The 15,965-nt window shown below is 43.5% G+C and overlaps 1 protein-coding gene across 1 annotated transcript in view; it reads left to right on the top strand.

Annotated features, from left to right (window-relative positions):
* Nucleotides 1-15,965, top strand: part of LOC124585841 (chitotriosidase-1-like) — a 102,260-nt gene that overhangs the window by 64,881 nt on the left and 21,414 nt on the right. The window contains exons 4-6 of the mRNA XM_047131406.1: nt 653-912; nt 5,917-6,034; nt 14,033-14,218. Of these exons, the coding sequence (XP_046987362.1) occupies nt 653-912; nt 5,917-6,034; nt 14,033-14,218 (564 nt within the window). The remainder of the gene's footprint in view (nt 1-652; nt 913-5,916; nt 6,035-14,032; nt 14,219-15,965) is intronic.

Genomic DNA, 15,965 nt, shown 5'->3' with positions numbered 1-15,965 from the left:
TAAGTTTAGAGGGATTAGGGCACGTAAAGAGGCATATGGACAGTCGTTTTTCCCCCTCTCTATCTGCGAGCGGAACAGGCAAGGAAACGACTAGAAGTGGTACAGAGTACCCTACACCACACACCATATGGTGGCTTGTGGAGTATGTAAGTAGATGTAGATGCAGTTATAGCTGTAGCATATTCTATGCTCATTATACTTTTCATTCCACTCAACTTTCTCACTGTCACTGAATAGAGCAGTGGCACTAGTGAATCCTTTCATGATAAATTTCAATGCCGCTCCTGAGCCTTTCTTTGAAACCATCATTGCTTCTTTAAAGTAAAGATTGAACAGTAGGGTAAAAAGACTGTATCCTTGTCTTACACCATTTTTAATCCGAACATTTCTTTCTTGGTCTTCTTTTCTTATTGTTCGCTATGGGTTCCTACCTGTTTCTCTGACTAGCAAAGATTTTCGAGAGGTGGATGAAGACAACTTTCTCATCAGGTGCATAATGTGAACTAGAGAGGTTAATTTGATACGGAAAGCGAGGCGAAATTGGTAGATATTCATAATGGAAAACTTTGACGTCAGGCAGGAAAAGGTGGAGAACGGGAGGAGACGAGAGACTGATGACTGAACGAAGCCTCCTCTTTGTGACCCTACACAGATGGCGTCCACGGCAACGTCGCGCAGCGCGTTCGCGACGAACGCGGTCTCGTTCCTGCAGCAGTACGGCTTCAAGGGCTTGCAGCTGGACTGGCAGTACCCGGGACAGCGCGGCGGCAGCGCCGCGGACCGGGAGAACTTCGTACTACTGTGCCAGGAGCTGCACCAGCGCCTCGCCGACGCGGGGCTCTCCTTCGGCATCGCAGTGGGCGCCCTCCACGGCATGACCGAAACCTCCTACGACGTGCCCTCCCTCATCCCGTGAGTGCTGATGTGGTTTTAAGTCCGAAGGCTGGTTTAGCGCAGCTCCTCACTCTACCATGGGCAAGCCGCTTTAATTGTGCATAGCCACTGCAACCTAGATCCATATGAAGTTGATCACTACAGTCAAGCCGTCGCGCAGATACCACTGTCCGACCCCTGGCTCCCGGCCTCCACTCCTCGGACAACATACTACAAACAGAATTAAATACCCCTATCACAGCACACGACATAGAGCAAGCAGTTCACAAAAAACGCAACACTTCCTCTGGTCACGACCGCATTTACCTGTCGAGACCCTAAAGAACGCCCCCTCTCCTTTCTTGCCACTCTTGCAACGCTTGACAACACGATCCTCTCACAGGTTACTATTCTAAACTGTATAAAACCTCCAAACTCCTACATTTTCTCTAACTTCACTAACCCCCTACCGATACATCCTATTACCACACTATGAGCCTCACCTCAGTGTCAGTAAGGTCCAACCACTCCCGATGTATCCATCAGCACCTGAACCAACTCTACTTACTTCCTGTTAAGTATTATGGCTTCAGTCCGTACTCTTCCTCTGATGAGCAACTCCTGTACTTCACTCACCTTGTATCCCACCAGTTCAACACCCAAAAATCCAAATTTTCGTCTCCCTCGACCTGGAGAACGCATATGACCGTGTATCGCATTCCAGTCTCCTTACCAAACTCCAGAGGTACGCACTTCCAATTAACTATGTCTGCCTTACAGCACCCTTCCAATCTAATCGCCCATTCTTTGTCACTAATAACAGTACCCACTTCCATACCATCCAGCCCACTGCAGATGTACTCCAGGCTCAGTCATCTCCCCTCTCCTTTATCTCATCTACACTTCTGATACACCCAAACCACCTCTAGCAGTCCACTTGCATAATTATAGTGATAACACCACTTTCCTCGTCCTCCACCCTGAACTCTAAAAATCCCAACGATCCCTCTAAATCCACCTCAATCAGTTTACCACCAATGGCTTCCCAAGATCAATCCCTCCAAAACCCAGGCAATATTCGTAGGACGAACCACCCACAGCTTCCACCTCCTTGTCTTCTGCCTTACCATTTACAACCGTCATAGGCAGTTAACTAACACACTGAAATACCTTAGACTAACACTCAATCACAAACTAACACAGAAACCTCATCTACGAACCATTCAACAGAAAGCCGACAGTAAACTAAAACTATGAAAACTACTAACTAGTTCAACTTGGTGTTTGCACCCCTTCAATATCTTCCACACCTACAAAACCTTGATCCGACCCGTCTTCTCCCACGCAAATGTTACATGCATATCCTCCGGCCGAGGATCCAGGAAATATATTGCCTTTCCAGAACGTCATCAGTCTCTTATAAAATTATTTGGTCGTCAACGTCTATTTAGTTATGTGGTCCTTTTTTAATGTTCCTGTTGACCTTGGTGCTTCATTTCCCAGCAGTTTCGTTAACATAGATATTAAAATCCGTAGGCGATAAGCTACAGCCATGTGTCACAGCTCTGTTAACTATTATGGTTCCAGTCTTATCCCTACCCCAGTACCGGTTGTCCAGCGATGGAATCCCTGATTTCAGAATTAAATATCTCGAGTACTAAGATCGAGAGACGAATGCTAGAAAAGGTATGTTTACCGTGAAAGCTATAACAATATTATACAGAAGTTGCACAGGAGTTTCGAAATACACTGCCGAAAAAAATTAGTAGAGGTTTCCAATTCACTCAAGATTTGTTATTGCAACAGTGCATATGGAGTATATTAAATGATTACATTTACAGATCAATAGCAAGAGCGGTTCTGAGGCACCAGGTATCGATCCATGCTGAGACACGTGGCGCAACCTCCACAGGTGGGAATGCAGGCGTCCACTTTGGCATCTAGACAATCGTACGGATGGCGAATACTGTCCTGGGACACGTTGTGCCACACGCCTGCTTGACTGGTACACGTAGTTCTGTAAGAGTCGCACGAGTCACTTCTCGTCCCGTCATACCACACTCGCGCTATATTGGAGACAAGTCCGGGGATAGTGTGGGACAGAGAAGTTGCTGCATATCTTGCAGAGCGCTTTGAGTTTCACGGCCAGTGTGTGGGCCAGCTATATCCTGTTGGAGCAACACGTCACCTTCCTGTTGCAAGAGCCGCCAAAGAACGGGTCTAACAACATTCTTTCTATGTGTACTACTTTGTTTCCGACAGTGTAGTTCAAATAGCTGCTAACAAATGGCGATGCACGCTGTGCAGCTCATTCAGTATCAGTGTGCATAATTAACCTCGTCATCCGCAAGCAATCTTTGCAGTCACATCAAAATCTTTTAGAAATGTCCATCATTCGCAATACGGGGGTGGCACAAACGAACAATGAAATTTGTCATTCAGTCTTGTAGTGTCTCGACGGAAATGGATTCAGCTGCCACACTGATTGCCGATTCAAGCTCGTCCAGCATGTTGGGATGGTCCGACATACAGTGTCTTTCAATGTTCCCCACAAGAAGAAGTCACTTGCAGTCAGATTTGGCAAATATGGAGGCTAATCCATTCCTGTGCCAGTAAATTTGCGATAATCCATCGCAGTGACTCTATTCCCGAAGATTTGGCAAATATGGAGGCTAATCCATTCCTGTGCCAGTAAATTTGCGATAATCCATCGCAGTGACTCTATTCCCGAAGTATTCATCAAGAAACCGAAACTCCTGTTCGGTTCAATGTTGTCTGGCATTAACCACTCGGTGCCTGGTCGAGCCTCCAACGCTAGAGGTGTAGCGACAAATTGTTCCAAAATAACAACGTAACGTTCACTAGTGATAGATTTGCGCATGAAGAAAGGTCCAATAAATCCTCTGCTGAATACGACAGCCCAAACAGTAACTTTGGGAAACAGTGGTTTCGCTTCTGACGAATGGGGATCTTTTACTCTATTCTCAGCTTCATTATGCATCGCAAGTAGCTGGGGAAAGATAGTTAGATTTTGATCGAATGTTAGTTCCATGTATTTTGGTATTTTAGTTACAGTGCATCACAAAAGTATTCCACCACCCTCATTGTTCTTGAAATGTGAAGCTCTCTTCGAACATTTGAGGCCCACGAGAAGCAATTGCCGATCCTTTCTGTAGTGTGAATATTGTCTCACAATGTGCCACCAGCAGGTCGCTGTATAATATAATTAACTACGTGCAATGTATATTTGCGTTATAAGACACCACAACATGCAGTCACTTTATTATTCGGGCACATGTATAGGTGGCGGTGGTGTTAGCTGCAGACTGAGCAGGATCATTCTGTGCTGCGTTTCCGTGTCGTTAACACGCATGGTGCACAGTACGATGGGGTGGAAAGGAAACAATATGACATTTGAAAAGAGACAACTCGTTATTTTCCATCACGCTGAAGAACGTTCCGATAGACAGATTGCCGAATTGTTAGAAATGAGTAAGAGTACTGTAGGGGACATTATACGCATATTCAACAGAGCAGATAAAACTGAAGATAAACGCAAAACAGGGCGACCAAAGATGCTGAGTAGAAGAGAGGAAACCGGAGTAATTAGAAAAATTAAAACAAATCCAAGATTGCCGGCAACGAAAATTGCTGCCGCAGTGCAGCAGGAATATGGGAAGGGCGCGCACCCTGAAACAGTCCGACGAATTATCAGACGAGAGGGGTATAGTGGTCGAGTAAGCAGGAAGAAGCCTATGATAAGTGAGAGGAATAGAAAGAACCGACTGGACTTTGCGAAGCAGCACCTAAATAAAAGTGTCAGTTGGTGGGACGAAGTAATTTTTGTCGATGAATGTCAAGTTCAGATGTTCTCCTCAAACGGAAGGCCAGTGACTTGGAGAAAACCACGTGAAGAATTTCAATCGAAGTATCTGCAACTCACATTTAAATACGGTGGTGTAGATGTCATGATTTGTGGTTCCATGTCGTGATCTGTGGTAGGCGAATTAGCATTCATTGAAGGTACAATGAACAATCATAAGTATCTGAACAACCTAAAAGAGAACTTACCGCAAAGTGCTACAAGTTTCGGGCTTTCGAGGAAGTTCAAATTGTATCAAGACAATGATCCGAAGCATAAAGCGGATATTGTGAGACTATGGAAGCTGAATAATTGCCCTAAAGTTTTGGATATCCCTCCTCAGAGTCCAGACTTGAACCCAATAGAGAATCTTTGGAGTGAATTGAAGGAACCCAATAGAAAATCTTTGGAGTGAATTGAAGCGAAAAGTACGACAAACGCCAGTGACATCAAAACAAGCTTTAAAGGAACGAATACTGGAAGAATGGCAACAAATAAGCTCTGATTATACGCGAAAGCTCATTCACGGCATGCCTAAACGCTTGGAACAAGTGATTAAGCGAAAAGAACTGCATACAAGGTATTAAAATGTAAGAGGTTGTTATTCTTATACTTGTCGCACGAAAACTTTTGTAACTGTGATAGTGGGCATGTTTCTTTATGTATCGTTGTTTATGTTGTTTGAGTTAAGATTGCAAATAAGAAAATGCTTTTCTGTTATTTATTACATAGTCCTGTACCATTTTATGCTGAGACTATTCCTGTAACATGTATTGCCTGTATATTATTAAGTAAAAATAAAACATAACACTAGTGGCCGAATACTTTTATGAGTCACTGTAGGTAGATGAGACTGATGTGGACTGTTCGGAGGAGGACACTGCAGCAAAGACCTCGGGTGGTTTTTCCCTCACTTATTGCCTGGTTTCTTACGAGGGTGACTAGACTAACCGCTGGCTATGCCAAGCAGTATTGTTGTTCAGATAGAATTGAATGAAACAGGAACACAAGAGCTTAGAATTAAAACGAAAATAAAATTCCGAAATCAAGGGTTGAGGGCGATTGTTCATCATTAATGAATGGGACAAATGCTAAATGAATTGAGTAAATGTCATAGAATAGATGATGTGAAAATGAGTTTCAGACTAATGAAGGTGCCAACACCCGCTGTTCTGCTTCAGATACGTGGACTGGGTGAACCTGATGTCTTACGACTACGCTACAGCGTCGACCGACAGGCTAACGGCCAATATGGCTCCCCTGTGGCCACGGCTCAACGTCACCAGCTACCTGAACGTGGTAAGCGCAACGCTACAGCTCAGCCCGCAAAGTTCAGTCCATTGGTTCTCAAGTCCTCCCACCTTCACCCCAGACTGGTAACACGCTTTGCTGGGTTTCGGGAACACGCTTTATATACTTCATACACCAATAGCAAACTTTGTGGCATATTTCACTGGCATGTCTATCGTCTTACATTCAGACTGCAAGCTCCCGACTAATTACTTCCAGATATTCATTGCTTAGTTAGATAAGGAAATTTGCACCTAAGTGCTCTCCCGATATCATTCAGGAAATCAGTCATTATTCAAAAACAGTCAGTTCCAGACCGCTACTTTGGTCAGTAACGCCAGGACACTCCGAATTGTAAACTGTACACTTCTATTGTGAGTTTGAATTCTCTAACTTTATCTTCGTGGTCTTTTAGCAAGATACACATAGAGCGAAGCAACATATTAAAAGGTCCAGTCATATTTACGTGACCGCCACCTACGTTTAATGGAATGGAAATGAGCGTTTGGCGTCATTGGCCGGGAGGCCCCTTGCGGGGCAGGTCCGGCCGCCTTGGTGCAGGTCTTACTACATTCAACGCTGCTACCGCCTGGACGGGTTTATATCGATAATTAGTCGGTACTGGCTGATCACTGTATTTTCGTAATATACTAGGAGAACTTCCGATACATCTACATTCGTCACAACACAACCAAAGACGGTGCGGAACAAGACAGTAATAAAACATAGCTAAACATGGTTGGTTCAACAAGACAGAGATGAAATATTGATACGTCGAAAGTTAAATCTTTGCCGCTGAAATAAATTTATGTATCATAGCAAGTAATGATAAAGAGTACAAAAAACATGTGAGATGCTTATCATAATATGCAAGTACAATTACAGATCTCTGATGGCGGGCAAATAATTCAAAATTTGTACAAAAATAAAATTGTATCATTTCTCAAAATATGCAAGATTTCAACCACAATACATGTGGCAATTCAGTCGTAATTTAATTCTGGTATAATGGGTTTTTTTTTTTTTTTTAGTACACATGGCTCGTGTATTGGCGCCACTGGTAAAACTTTTAGGTTAAGCAGCACATGCCAAGGCTAAATTCCGATTGTTGTATCACACTTTACAAGCACAACGGATCTTCTAATTAAATATTTCCACACCTAAATTTTCTTTCTAATTTATTAAAATCCACGTAGCTCAGTTATTGTCACTACAGAAATAAATTCTAGGTTAGTAGATGACCACAGTTCGATTTTGTTCCATGCATTAAATTCATTTGTTGTTGTTGTGGTCTTCAGTCCTGAGACTGGTTTGATGCAGCTCTCCATGCTACTCTATCCTGTGCAAGCTTCTACGTCTCCCAGTGCCTACTGCAACGTACATCCTTCTGAATCTGCTTAGTGTATTCATCTCTTGGTCTCCCTCTACGATTTTTACCCTCCACGCTGCCCTCCAGTACTAAATTGGTGATCCCTTCATGCCTCAGGAACATGTCCTACCAACCGATCCCTTCTTCTGGTCAAGTTGTGCCACAAACTTTTCTTCTCCCCAATCCTATTCAATACTTCCTCATTAGTTATGTGATCTACCCATCTAATCTTCAGCATTCTTCTGTAGCACCACATTTCGAAAGCTTCTATTCTCTTCTTGTCCAAACTATTTATCGTCCATGTTTCGCTTCCATACATGGCTACACTCCATACAAATACTTTCAGAAATGACTTCCTGACACTTAAATCTATACTCGATGTTAACCAATTTCTCTTCTTCAGAAACGCTTTCCTTGACATTGCCAGTCTACATTTTATATCCACTCTACTTCGACCATCATCAGTTATTTTGCTCCCCAAATAGCAAAACTCCTTTACTACTTTAAGTGTCTCATTTCCTAATCTAATTCCCTCAGCATCACCCGACTTAATTCGACTACATTCCATTATCCTCGTTTTGCTTTTGTTGATGTTCATCTTATATCCTCCTTTCAAGACACTGTCCATTCCATTCAACTGCTCTTCCAAGTCCTTTGCTGTCTCTGACAGAATTACAATGTCATCGGCAAACCTCAAAGTTTTTATTTCTTCTCCATGGATTTTAATACCTACTCTGAATTTTTCTTTCCTTTCCTTTACTGCTTGCTCAATATACACATTGAATAACATCGGGGAGAGGCTACAACCCTGTCTTACTCCCTTCCCAACCACTGCTTCCCTTTCATGTCCCTCGACTCTTATAACTGCCATCTGGTTTCTGTACAAATTGTAAATAGCCTTTCGCTCCCTGTATTTTACCCCTGCCACCTTTAGAATTTGAAAGAGAGTATTCCAGTCAACATTGTCAAAAGCTTTCTCTAAGTCTACAAATGCTAGAAACGTAGGTTTGCCTTTCCTTAATCTTTCTTCTAAGATAAGTCGTAAGGTCAGTATTGCCTCACGTGTTCCAGTGTTTCTACGGAATCCAAACTGATCTTCCCCGATGTTGGCTTCTACTAGTTTTTCCATTCGTCTGTAAAGAATTCGTGTTAGTATTTTGCAGCTGTGACTTATTAAACTGATAGTTCGGTAATTTTCACATCTGTCAACACCTGCTTTCTTTGGGATTGGAATTATTATACTCTTCTTGAAGTCTGAGGGTATTTCACCTGTTTCATACATCTTGCTCACCAGATGGTAGAGTTTTGTCAGGACTGGCTCTCCCAAGGTTATCAGTAGTTCTAGTGGAATGTTGTCTACTCCGGGGGCCTTGTTTCGACTCAGGTCTTTTAGTGGTATGTCAAACTCTTCACGCAGTATCGTATCTCCCATTTCATCTTCATCTACATCCTCTTCCATTTCCAGAATATTGTCCTCAAGTACATCGCCCTTGTATAGACCCTCTATATACTCCTTCCACCTTTCAGCTTTCTCTTCTTTGCTTAGAACTGGGTTTCCATCTGAGCTCTTGATATTCATACAAGTCGTTCTCTTATCTCCAAAGGTCTCTTTAATTTTCCTGTAGGCAGTATCTATCTTACCCCTAGTGAGATAAGCCTCTACATTCTTACATTTGTCCTCTAGCCAACCCTGCTTAGCCATTTTGCACTTCCTGTCGATCTCATTTTTGAGACGTTTGTATTCCTTTTTGCCTGCTTCATTTACTGCATTTTTATATTTTCTCCTTTCATCAATTAAATTCAATATTTCTTCTGTTACCCAAGGATTTCTACTAGCCCTCGTCTTTTTACCTACTTGATCCTCTGCTGCCTTCACTACTTCATCCCTCAAAGCTACCCATTCTTCTTCTACTGTATTTCTTTCCCCCATTCCTGTCAATTGTTCCCTTATGCTCTCCCTGAAACTCTCTACAACCTCTGGTTTAGTCAGTTTATCCAGGTCCCATCTCCTTAAATTCCCAACTTTTTGCAGTTTCTTCAGTTTTAATCTACAGGTCATAACCAACAGATTGTGGTCAGAGTCCACATCTGCCCCTGGAATTGTCTTACAATTTAAAACCTGGTTCCTAAATCTCTGTCTTACCATTATATAATCTATGTGATACCTTCTAGTATCTCCAGGGTTCTTCCATGTATACAACCTTCTTTCATGATTCTTAAACTAAGTATTAGCTATGATTATGTTGTGCTCTGTGCAAAATTCTACCAGGCGGCTTCCTCTTTCATTTCTTAGCCCCAATCCATATTCACCTACTACGTTTCCTTCTCTCCCTTTTCCTACACTCGAATTCCAGTCACCCATGACTATTAAATTTTCGTCACCCTTCACTATCTGAATAATTTCTTTTATCTCATCATACATTTCTTCAATTTCTTCGTCATCTGCAGAGTTAGTTGGCATATAAACTTGTACTACTGTAGTAGGTGTGGGCTTCGTATCTATCTAGGCCACAATAATGCGTTCACTATGCTGTTTGCAGTAGCCTACCCGCATTCCTATTTTCCTATTCATTATTAAGCCTACTCCTGCTTTACCCCTATTTGATTTTGTGTTTATAACCCTGTAGTCAGCTGACCAGAAGTCTTGTTCCTCCTGCCACCGAACTTCACTAATTCCCACTATATCTAACTTTAACCTATCCATTTCCCTTTTTAAATTTTCTAACCTACCTGCCCGATTAAGGGATCTGACATTCCACGCTCCGATCCGTAGAACGCCAGTTTCCTTTCTCCTGATAACGACATCCTCTTGAGTAGTCCCCGCCCGGAGATCCGAATGGGGGACTATTTTACCTCCGGAATATTTTACCCAAGAGGACGTCATCATCATTTAATCATACAGTAAAGCTCATTTAAATACGCAAAATAAGTTTTTCTGTAACAATGCAAAATACACCTGGGCATTACTGCTGATCTAACTTACAGCTTAAAGTGCACTTGTCAAAAAGAATTAACAAAGTAAACACCTTTATTCAAACATGTAAATACACCAATAACTCTTTGAATACCAAGGTCAGTCGAACATTATAGTGACCCGTTACCAGGGTATCAGTTTCATCAAGCAGTTTCAGACGTTGTCATCTTCTGTTATTACACAGTGGAAGCTTGGTGAAAACTGTATTCCTTCCAATCTCTCGGTAATTTATTACAAAAATGTTGCCTAATTAAAGTAAGCATTACACAGAGAGAAGAAATTTACTGTGCTGTATAAATCAGAGATATGAAGTCATCTGCTGCGTATGTCAGCTACTGCTGGGGTGTCAGCTACTGAAGAAACCTGTATTCCTTTCTGTCCCACTGCAGTACATTATGATGTTACGTCATTAAATCAAGCAGTACAGTGCCAGACAGGAAATTACTGAGCTGTATGAATCGGAGTGATGAAATTTAATGATGATGATGAGGAGGAGGAGGAGCAGGACGCAGATGTGGCAACACTGTGCGTAATTTTTTTTATGCTGTTTTCATACATGTGAGACGAAATTTGATGATAAGGCAAACAGTTTTTCAGAGATAGGGCACTATACAATGTGTGTGCGTGTGTGTGTGTGTGTGTGTACCTGTATGTGTGTTTGTTTCTGTGTGCGTGTAAAATTTATAAGAATGTGCCCTGGAAAAAGTAGCATCTTGCTCCACAACTGTATCAACTTGCTCTGAAACTGTATCATCTTGTTGCTGAAAGTGTATCAGCTTGCCCCAGAATTGTATCTACTTGCCCTAAAAATGTATCAGCTTTCCCTGAAACTGCATCAGTTTGCCCTCAAACTATATCAGTTTGCCCCAAAACTGAATTAACTTGTCCCAAAACTGTACCAACTTGCCCCGTAACTGTAACAACCAACTTAAATCTGAAGTCCCTATGTGCTCAAAATACTTGTAATCAGATACTTTGACGTTGTTTCCCTTTGTTGAAGCCATTATCTTACATTTATAGACATTGAAAGAGAGCTGACCAACAATTGAGCCATTCCTGTAATTTCTCCCGACCGTGCAGCAGCGATACTCTCCAATATACCGGGTGATCAAAAAGTCAGTATAAATTTGAAAACTTAATAAACCATGGAATAATGTAGATAGAGAGGTAAAAATTGACACACATGCTTGGAATGACATGTGGTTTTATTAGAACAAAAAAAAACAAAGTTCACAAAACGTCAGTGTCTGCGCACGACAATCGTGTATAAAAGGAACTGTAATGAGAGAGAGAATCAGATGCACCAGCAGTCGCAGCATATTGACGTTACCTGAAAAGGCGCTTTTGGTGAAGCTGTATTATCAGAATGGGGAATGTGCTAGTTCAGCGTTACGATCCTATTGCCATAGGAAGGGAATTCGAACGGGTAAAGGTCCGTTGACAAATGCAGCTGTGGCGAGAATGATTTCGAAGTTCGAAGCCACGGGTTGTTTAGACGATAGACCCCGTAGTGGCCGACCGAGCACAAGGCGTAATGCTGCTGAGACAGTTCAGGAAGAAATGGAGACTGTAGAGGATTCGTCTATGCGTGGGGAAGTCAGCGCTCGTTCAGTCGCACGTCGCACCGGCATTCCATACACTACTGTTTGGTTGGCACTTACGCGTACCTTCCGATGCTATCCGTACAAAATCCATCAGCATCATGAACTGATACCTGGCGATTTAGTGAAACGGAGGGCATTTGCGGTGTGGGCGTTTCAAAAGATGGCGGAAGATGACGACTGGTTGAGTAACGTGTTGTGGACCGACGAAGCTCATTTCACGCTCCGAGGGTCTGTCAACGCCCACAACTGCAGAATTCGGGCTACCGAAAATCCTAGAACTGTCGTGGAAACTCCACTGCACGACGAGAAAGTCACGGTATGGGTTGGATTTACCACATCTACCGTTATCGGGCACTTTTTCTTCGAGGAAATGCGTGATTGTGGTTTTCCTCCCGTAAAGAACATCATCTTTGCTTTGTCTTACTTTGTTATGCTAATTATTGCTATTCTGATCATTTTATTAACTTTTGTATTTTTTTGGTTCTACTAAAACCCCCTGTCATTCCAAGCATGATTGTCAATTTGTACCTCTCTATCTACATTATTCCGTGATTTATTCAGTTTTCAATGTTATACTGACTTTTTAATCACCCTGTATAACTACATCTACATCTACATTGATACTCCGCAAGCCACCCAACGGTGTGTGGCGGAGGGCACTTTACGTGCCACTGTCATTACCTCCCTTTCCTGTTCCAGTCGCGTATGGTTCGCGGGAAGAACGACTGTCTGAAAGCCTCCGTGCGCGCTCTAATCTCTCTAATTTTACATTCGTGATCTCCTCGGGAGGTATAAGTAGGGGGAAGCAATATATTCGATACCTCATCCAGAAACGCACCCTCTCGAAACCTGGCGAGCAAGCTACACCGCGATGCAGAGCGCCTCTCTTGCAGAGTCTGCCACTTGAGTTTATTAAACATCTCCGTAACGCTATCACGGTTACCAAATAACCCTGTGACGAAACGCGCCGCTCTTCTTTGGATCTTCTCTATCTCCTCCGTCAGACCGATCTGGTAGGGATCCCACACTGATGAGCAATACTCAAGTGTAGGTCGAACGAGTGTTTTGTAAGCCACCTCCTTTGTTGATGGACTACATTTTCTAAGCACTCTCCCAATGAATCTCAACCTGGTACCCGCCTTACCAACAATTAATTTTATATGATCATTCCACTTCAAATCGTTCCGCACGCATACTCCCAGATATTTTACAGAAGTAACTGCTACCAGTGTTTGTTCCGCTATCATATAATCATACAATAAAGGATGCTTCTTTCTATGTATTCGCAATACATTACATTTGTCTATGTTAAGGGTCAGTTGCCACTCCCTGCACCAAGTGCCTATCCGCTGCAGATCTTCCTGCATTTCGCTACAGTTTTCTAATGCTGCAACTTCTCTGTATACTACAGCATCATCCGCGAAAAGCCGCATGGAACTTCCGACACTATCTACTAGGTCATTTATATATATTGTGAAAAGCAATGGTCCCATAACACTCCCCTGTGCCACGCCAGAGGTTACTTTAACGTCTGTAGACGTCTCTCCACTGATAACAACATGCTGTGTTCTGTTTGCTAAAAACTCTTCAATCCAGCCACACAGCTGGTCTGATATTCCGTAGGCTCTTACTTTGTTTATCAGGCGACAGTGCGGAACTGTATCGAACGCCTTCCGGAAGTCAAGAAAAATAGCATCTACCTGGGAGCCTGTATCTAATATTTTCTGGGTCTCATGAACAAATAAAGCGAGTTGGGTCTCACACGATCGCTGTTTCCGGAATCCATGTTGATTCCTACATAGTAGATTCTGGGTTTCCAGAAATGACATGATACTCGAGCAAAAAACATGTTCTAAAATTCTACAAGAGATCGACGTCAGAGATATAGGTCTATAGTTTTGCGCATCTGCTCGACGACCCTTCTTGAAGACTGGGACTACCTCCGCAAACAATCTCCGAGTGGTGCTGGTCCCATTTGATAAGTCATTTACGTCTACATGGAGAATACTAGAGGTCCTAAAAGGCTTTCTTGGTGCATTCGTGCATTCCTGTGTCTACAGGACGCAACAGTGCAGGAGTGGATCTCTGCGGGCGCTCCGGCGGCGAAGCTGCGCGTGGGCGCCCCGTTCTACGGGCGCACCTACACCCTGACCAACCCCGACTCGCACGGCCTGGATGCGCCGGTAGTCGGTGCGGGCGTCGCCGGCGCCTACACCCAGGAGGCGGGACTGCTCGCTTACTTCGAGGTACGTAGCCAGCAAGGCAGTTCAGTCTGCCTGGCGCAGCGAGCGACGCAGTTCCCACCAAATGGTCTTTAACTGATCAGTATATTGCAATTATTTTACTCTAGTCTCAGTCATTATACGAGTAGTAGTCGAAGGATACAAGCCATTCTGTCTTGGAAATGCACTGGCGGGATTGAAATGGCCTCGAAATTATTTGGAGATATTATTAGTGAACGAAATTATTTATGCTATTTTGTCCAAAACTGTCATTCTGAGATCACTGTAGTAGGCTAAAGACTGCTCAGATTTCGTCACTACTACGCCGTCTGTAACAGTATCAACACTAGCAAGCACAATGAATTACAACAATTACAAAAGTCAGCGACTTACAACAATACACTGACGGGTAAAAACATCGCAACAGGAAAAAATAACTAATGTAGAGTAATGAAACTCCGGATATACATTTGCCTATGTAACATATTTAAGGGCTGACATTGCAGAATCATAGGTTAATGTGACCTCGGGATAAGCCATTGCAAATGTGAAATGCTGGTACATTACTAACCGGTGCCACAGATAGAATGTCGAATGCAAGCATGGAAACTTGTGTGCACTGTGTTGTACAGGTACCGGATGTCAGTTTGTGGGTGGAGTTCTACGCCTGTCGGTCAATACAGCGACGGTTACTGCTATTTGTGGTTGACACCGGAACTGCCGTCTGATTATGTCCCATAAGTGCTCTATTGCAGACAGATCTGGTGATTGAGCAGCTCAAAGCAACATGTCGACACTCTTCAGAGCATGTTGGGTTACAACAGCAGTATGTCGGCGAGCGTTGTCATATTGGAAAACACCCGCTGGAATGAAATTTCCTGGCAGATTAAAACGTGTGCCGGACCGAGACTCGAACTCGGGACCTTTGCCTTTCGCGGGCAAGTGCTCTACCAACTGACCTACCCAAGCACGACTCACGCCCCCTCCTCACAGAATTTGGAAACATCCCCCAGGCTGTGGCTAAGCCATGTCTCCGCAATATTCTTTCTTTCAGGAGTGCAAGTCCTAAAAGGTTCGGAGAGCTTCTGTAAAGTTTGGAAAGTAGGAGACGAGGTACTGGCTGAAGTAAAAGCTGTGAGGAGGGGGCGTGAGTCGTCCTTGGGTAGCTCAGTTGGTAGAGCACTTGCCCGCGAAAGGCAAAGGTCCCGAGTTCGAGTCTCGGTCCGGCACACAGTTTTAATCTGCCAGGAAGTTTCCTATCAGCGCACACTCCGCTGCAGAGTGAAAATCTCGTTCTGGAAACCCGCTGGAATGCTGTTCATGAATAGTGGCAAACAGGTCGAATCTCCAAACTGACGTACAAATTTGCTGTCAGATTGCTAGGCATAATCACGAGAGTATTCCTGCCGTTATACGAAATCACACAAAAGACCATGACTCCAGGTGTATGTCTAGTGCGTAAACAGGTTGCAGACCCCCAACTGGCCTCCTTCTAACCAACATGCGGTCTTCACGGCACGAAGGCAGAACCAGCTTTCATCAGTAAACACAACAGACTTCCACCCTGCCCTCGATTGAGCTCTCTCGACAACACTGAAGTCGCAGATGGTGGTGCTTTGGGCTCAGTGGAATGTCCGCTACAGGGCGTCTGGTTCGGAGCTGTCATAGAAGCAACCGATGTGTAACAGTTCGTTGTATCGCTGGGATGCTAGCTACGGTTCAAATTGCTGCTGCAGATGCGCTATGATGCGCCAGAGCCATACGCCGAACA

This window comes from Schistocerca americana, chromosome 1 (genome assembly GCF_021461395.2).
Source record: "Schistocerca americana isolate TAMUIC-IGC-003095 chromosome 1, iqSchAmer2.1, whole genome shotgun sequence".
NCBI lineage: Eukaryota > Metazoa > Arthropoda > Insecta > Orthoptera > Acrididae > Schistocerca > Schistocerca americana.
The sequence above is the reverse complement of the archived record's forward strand: the minus strand, read 5'-3'. Positions and strand labels throughout refer to the sequence as shown.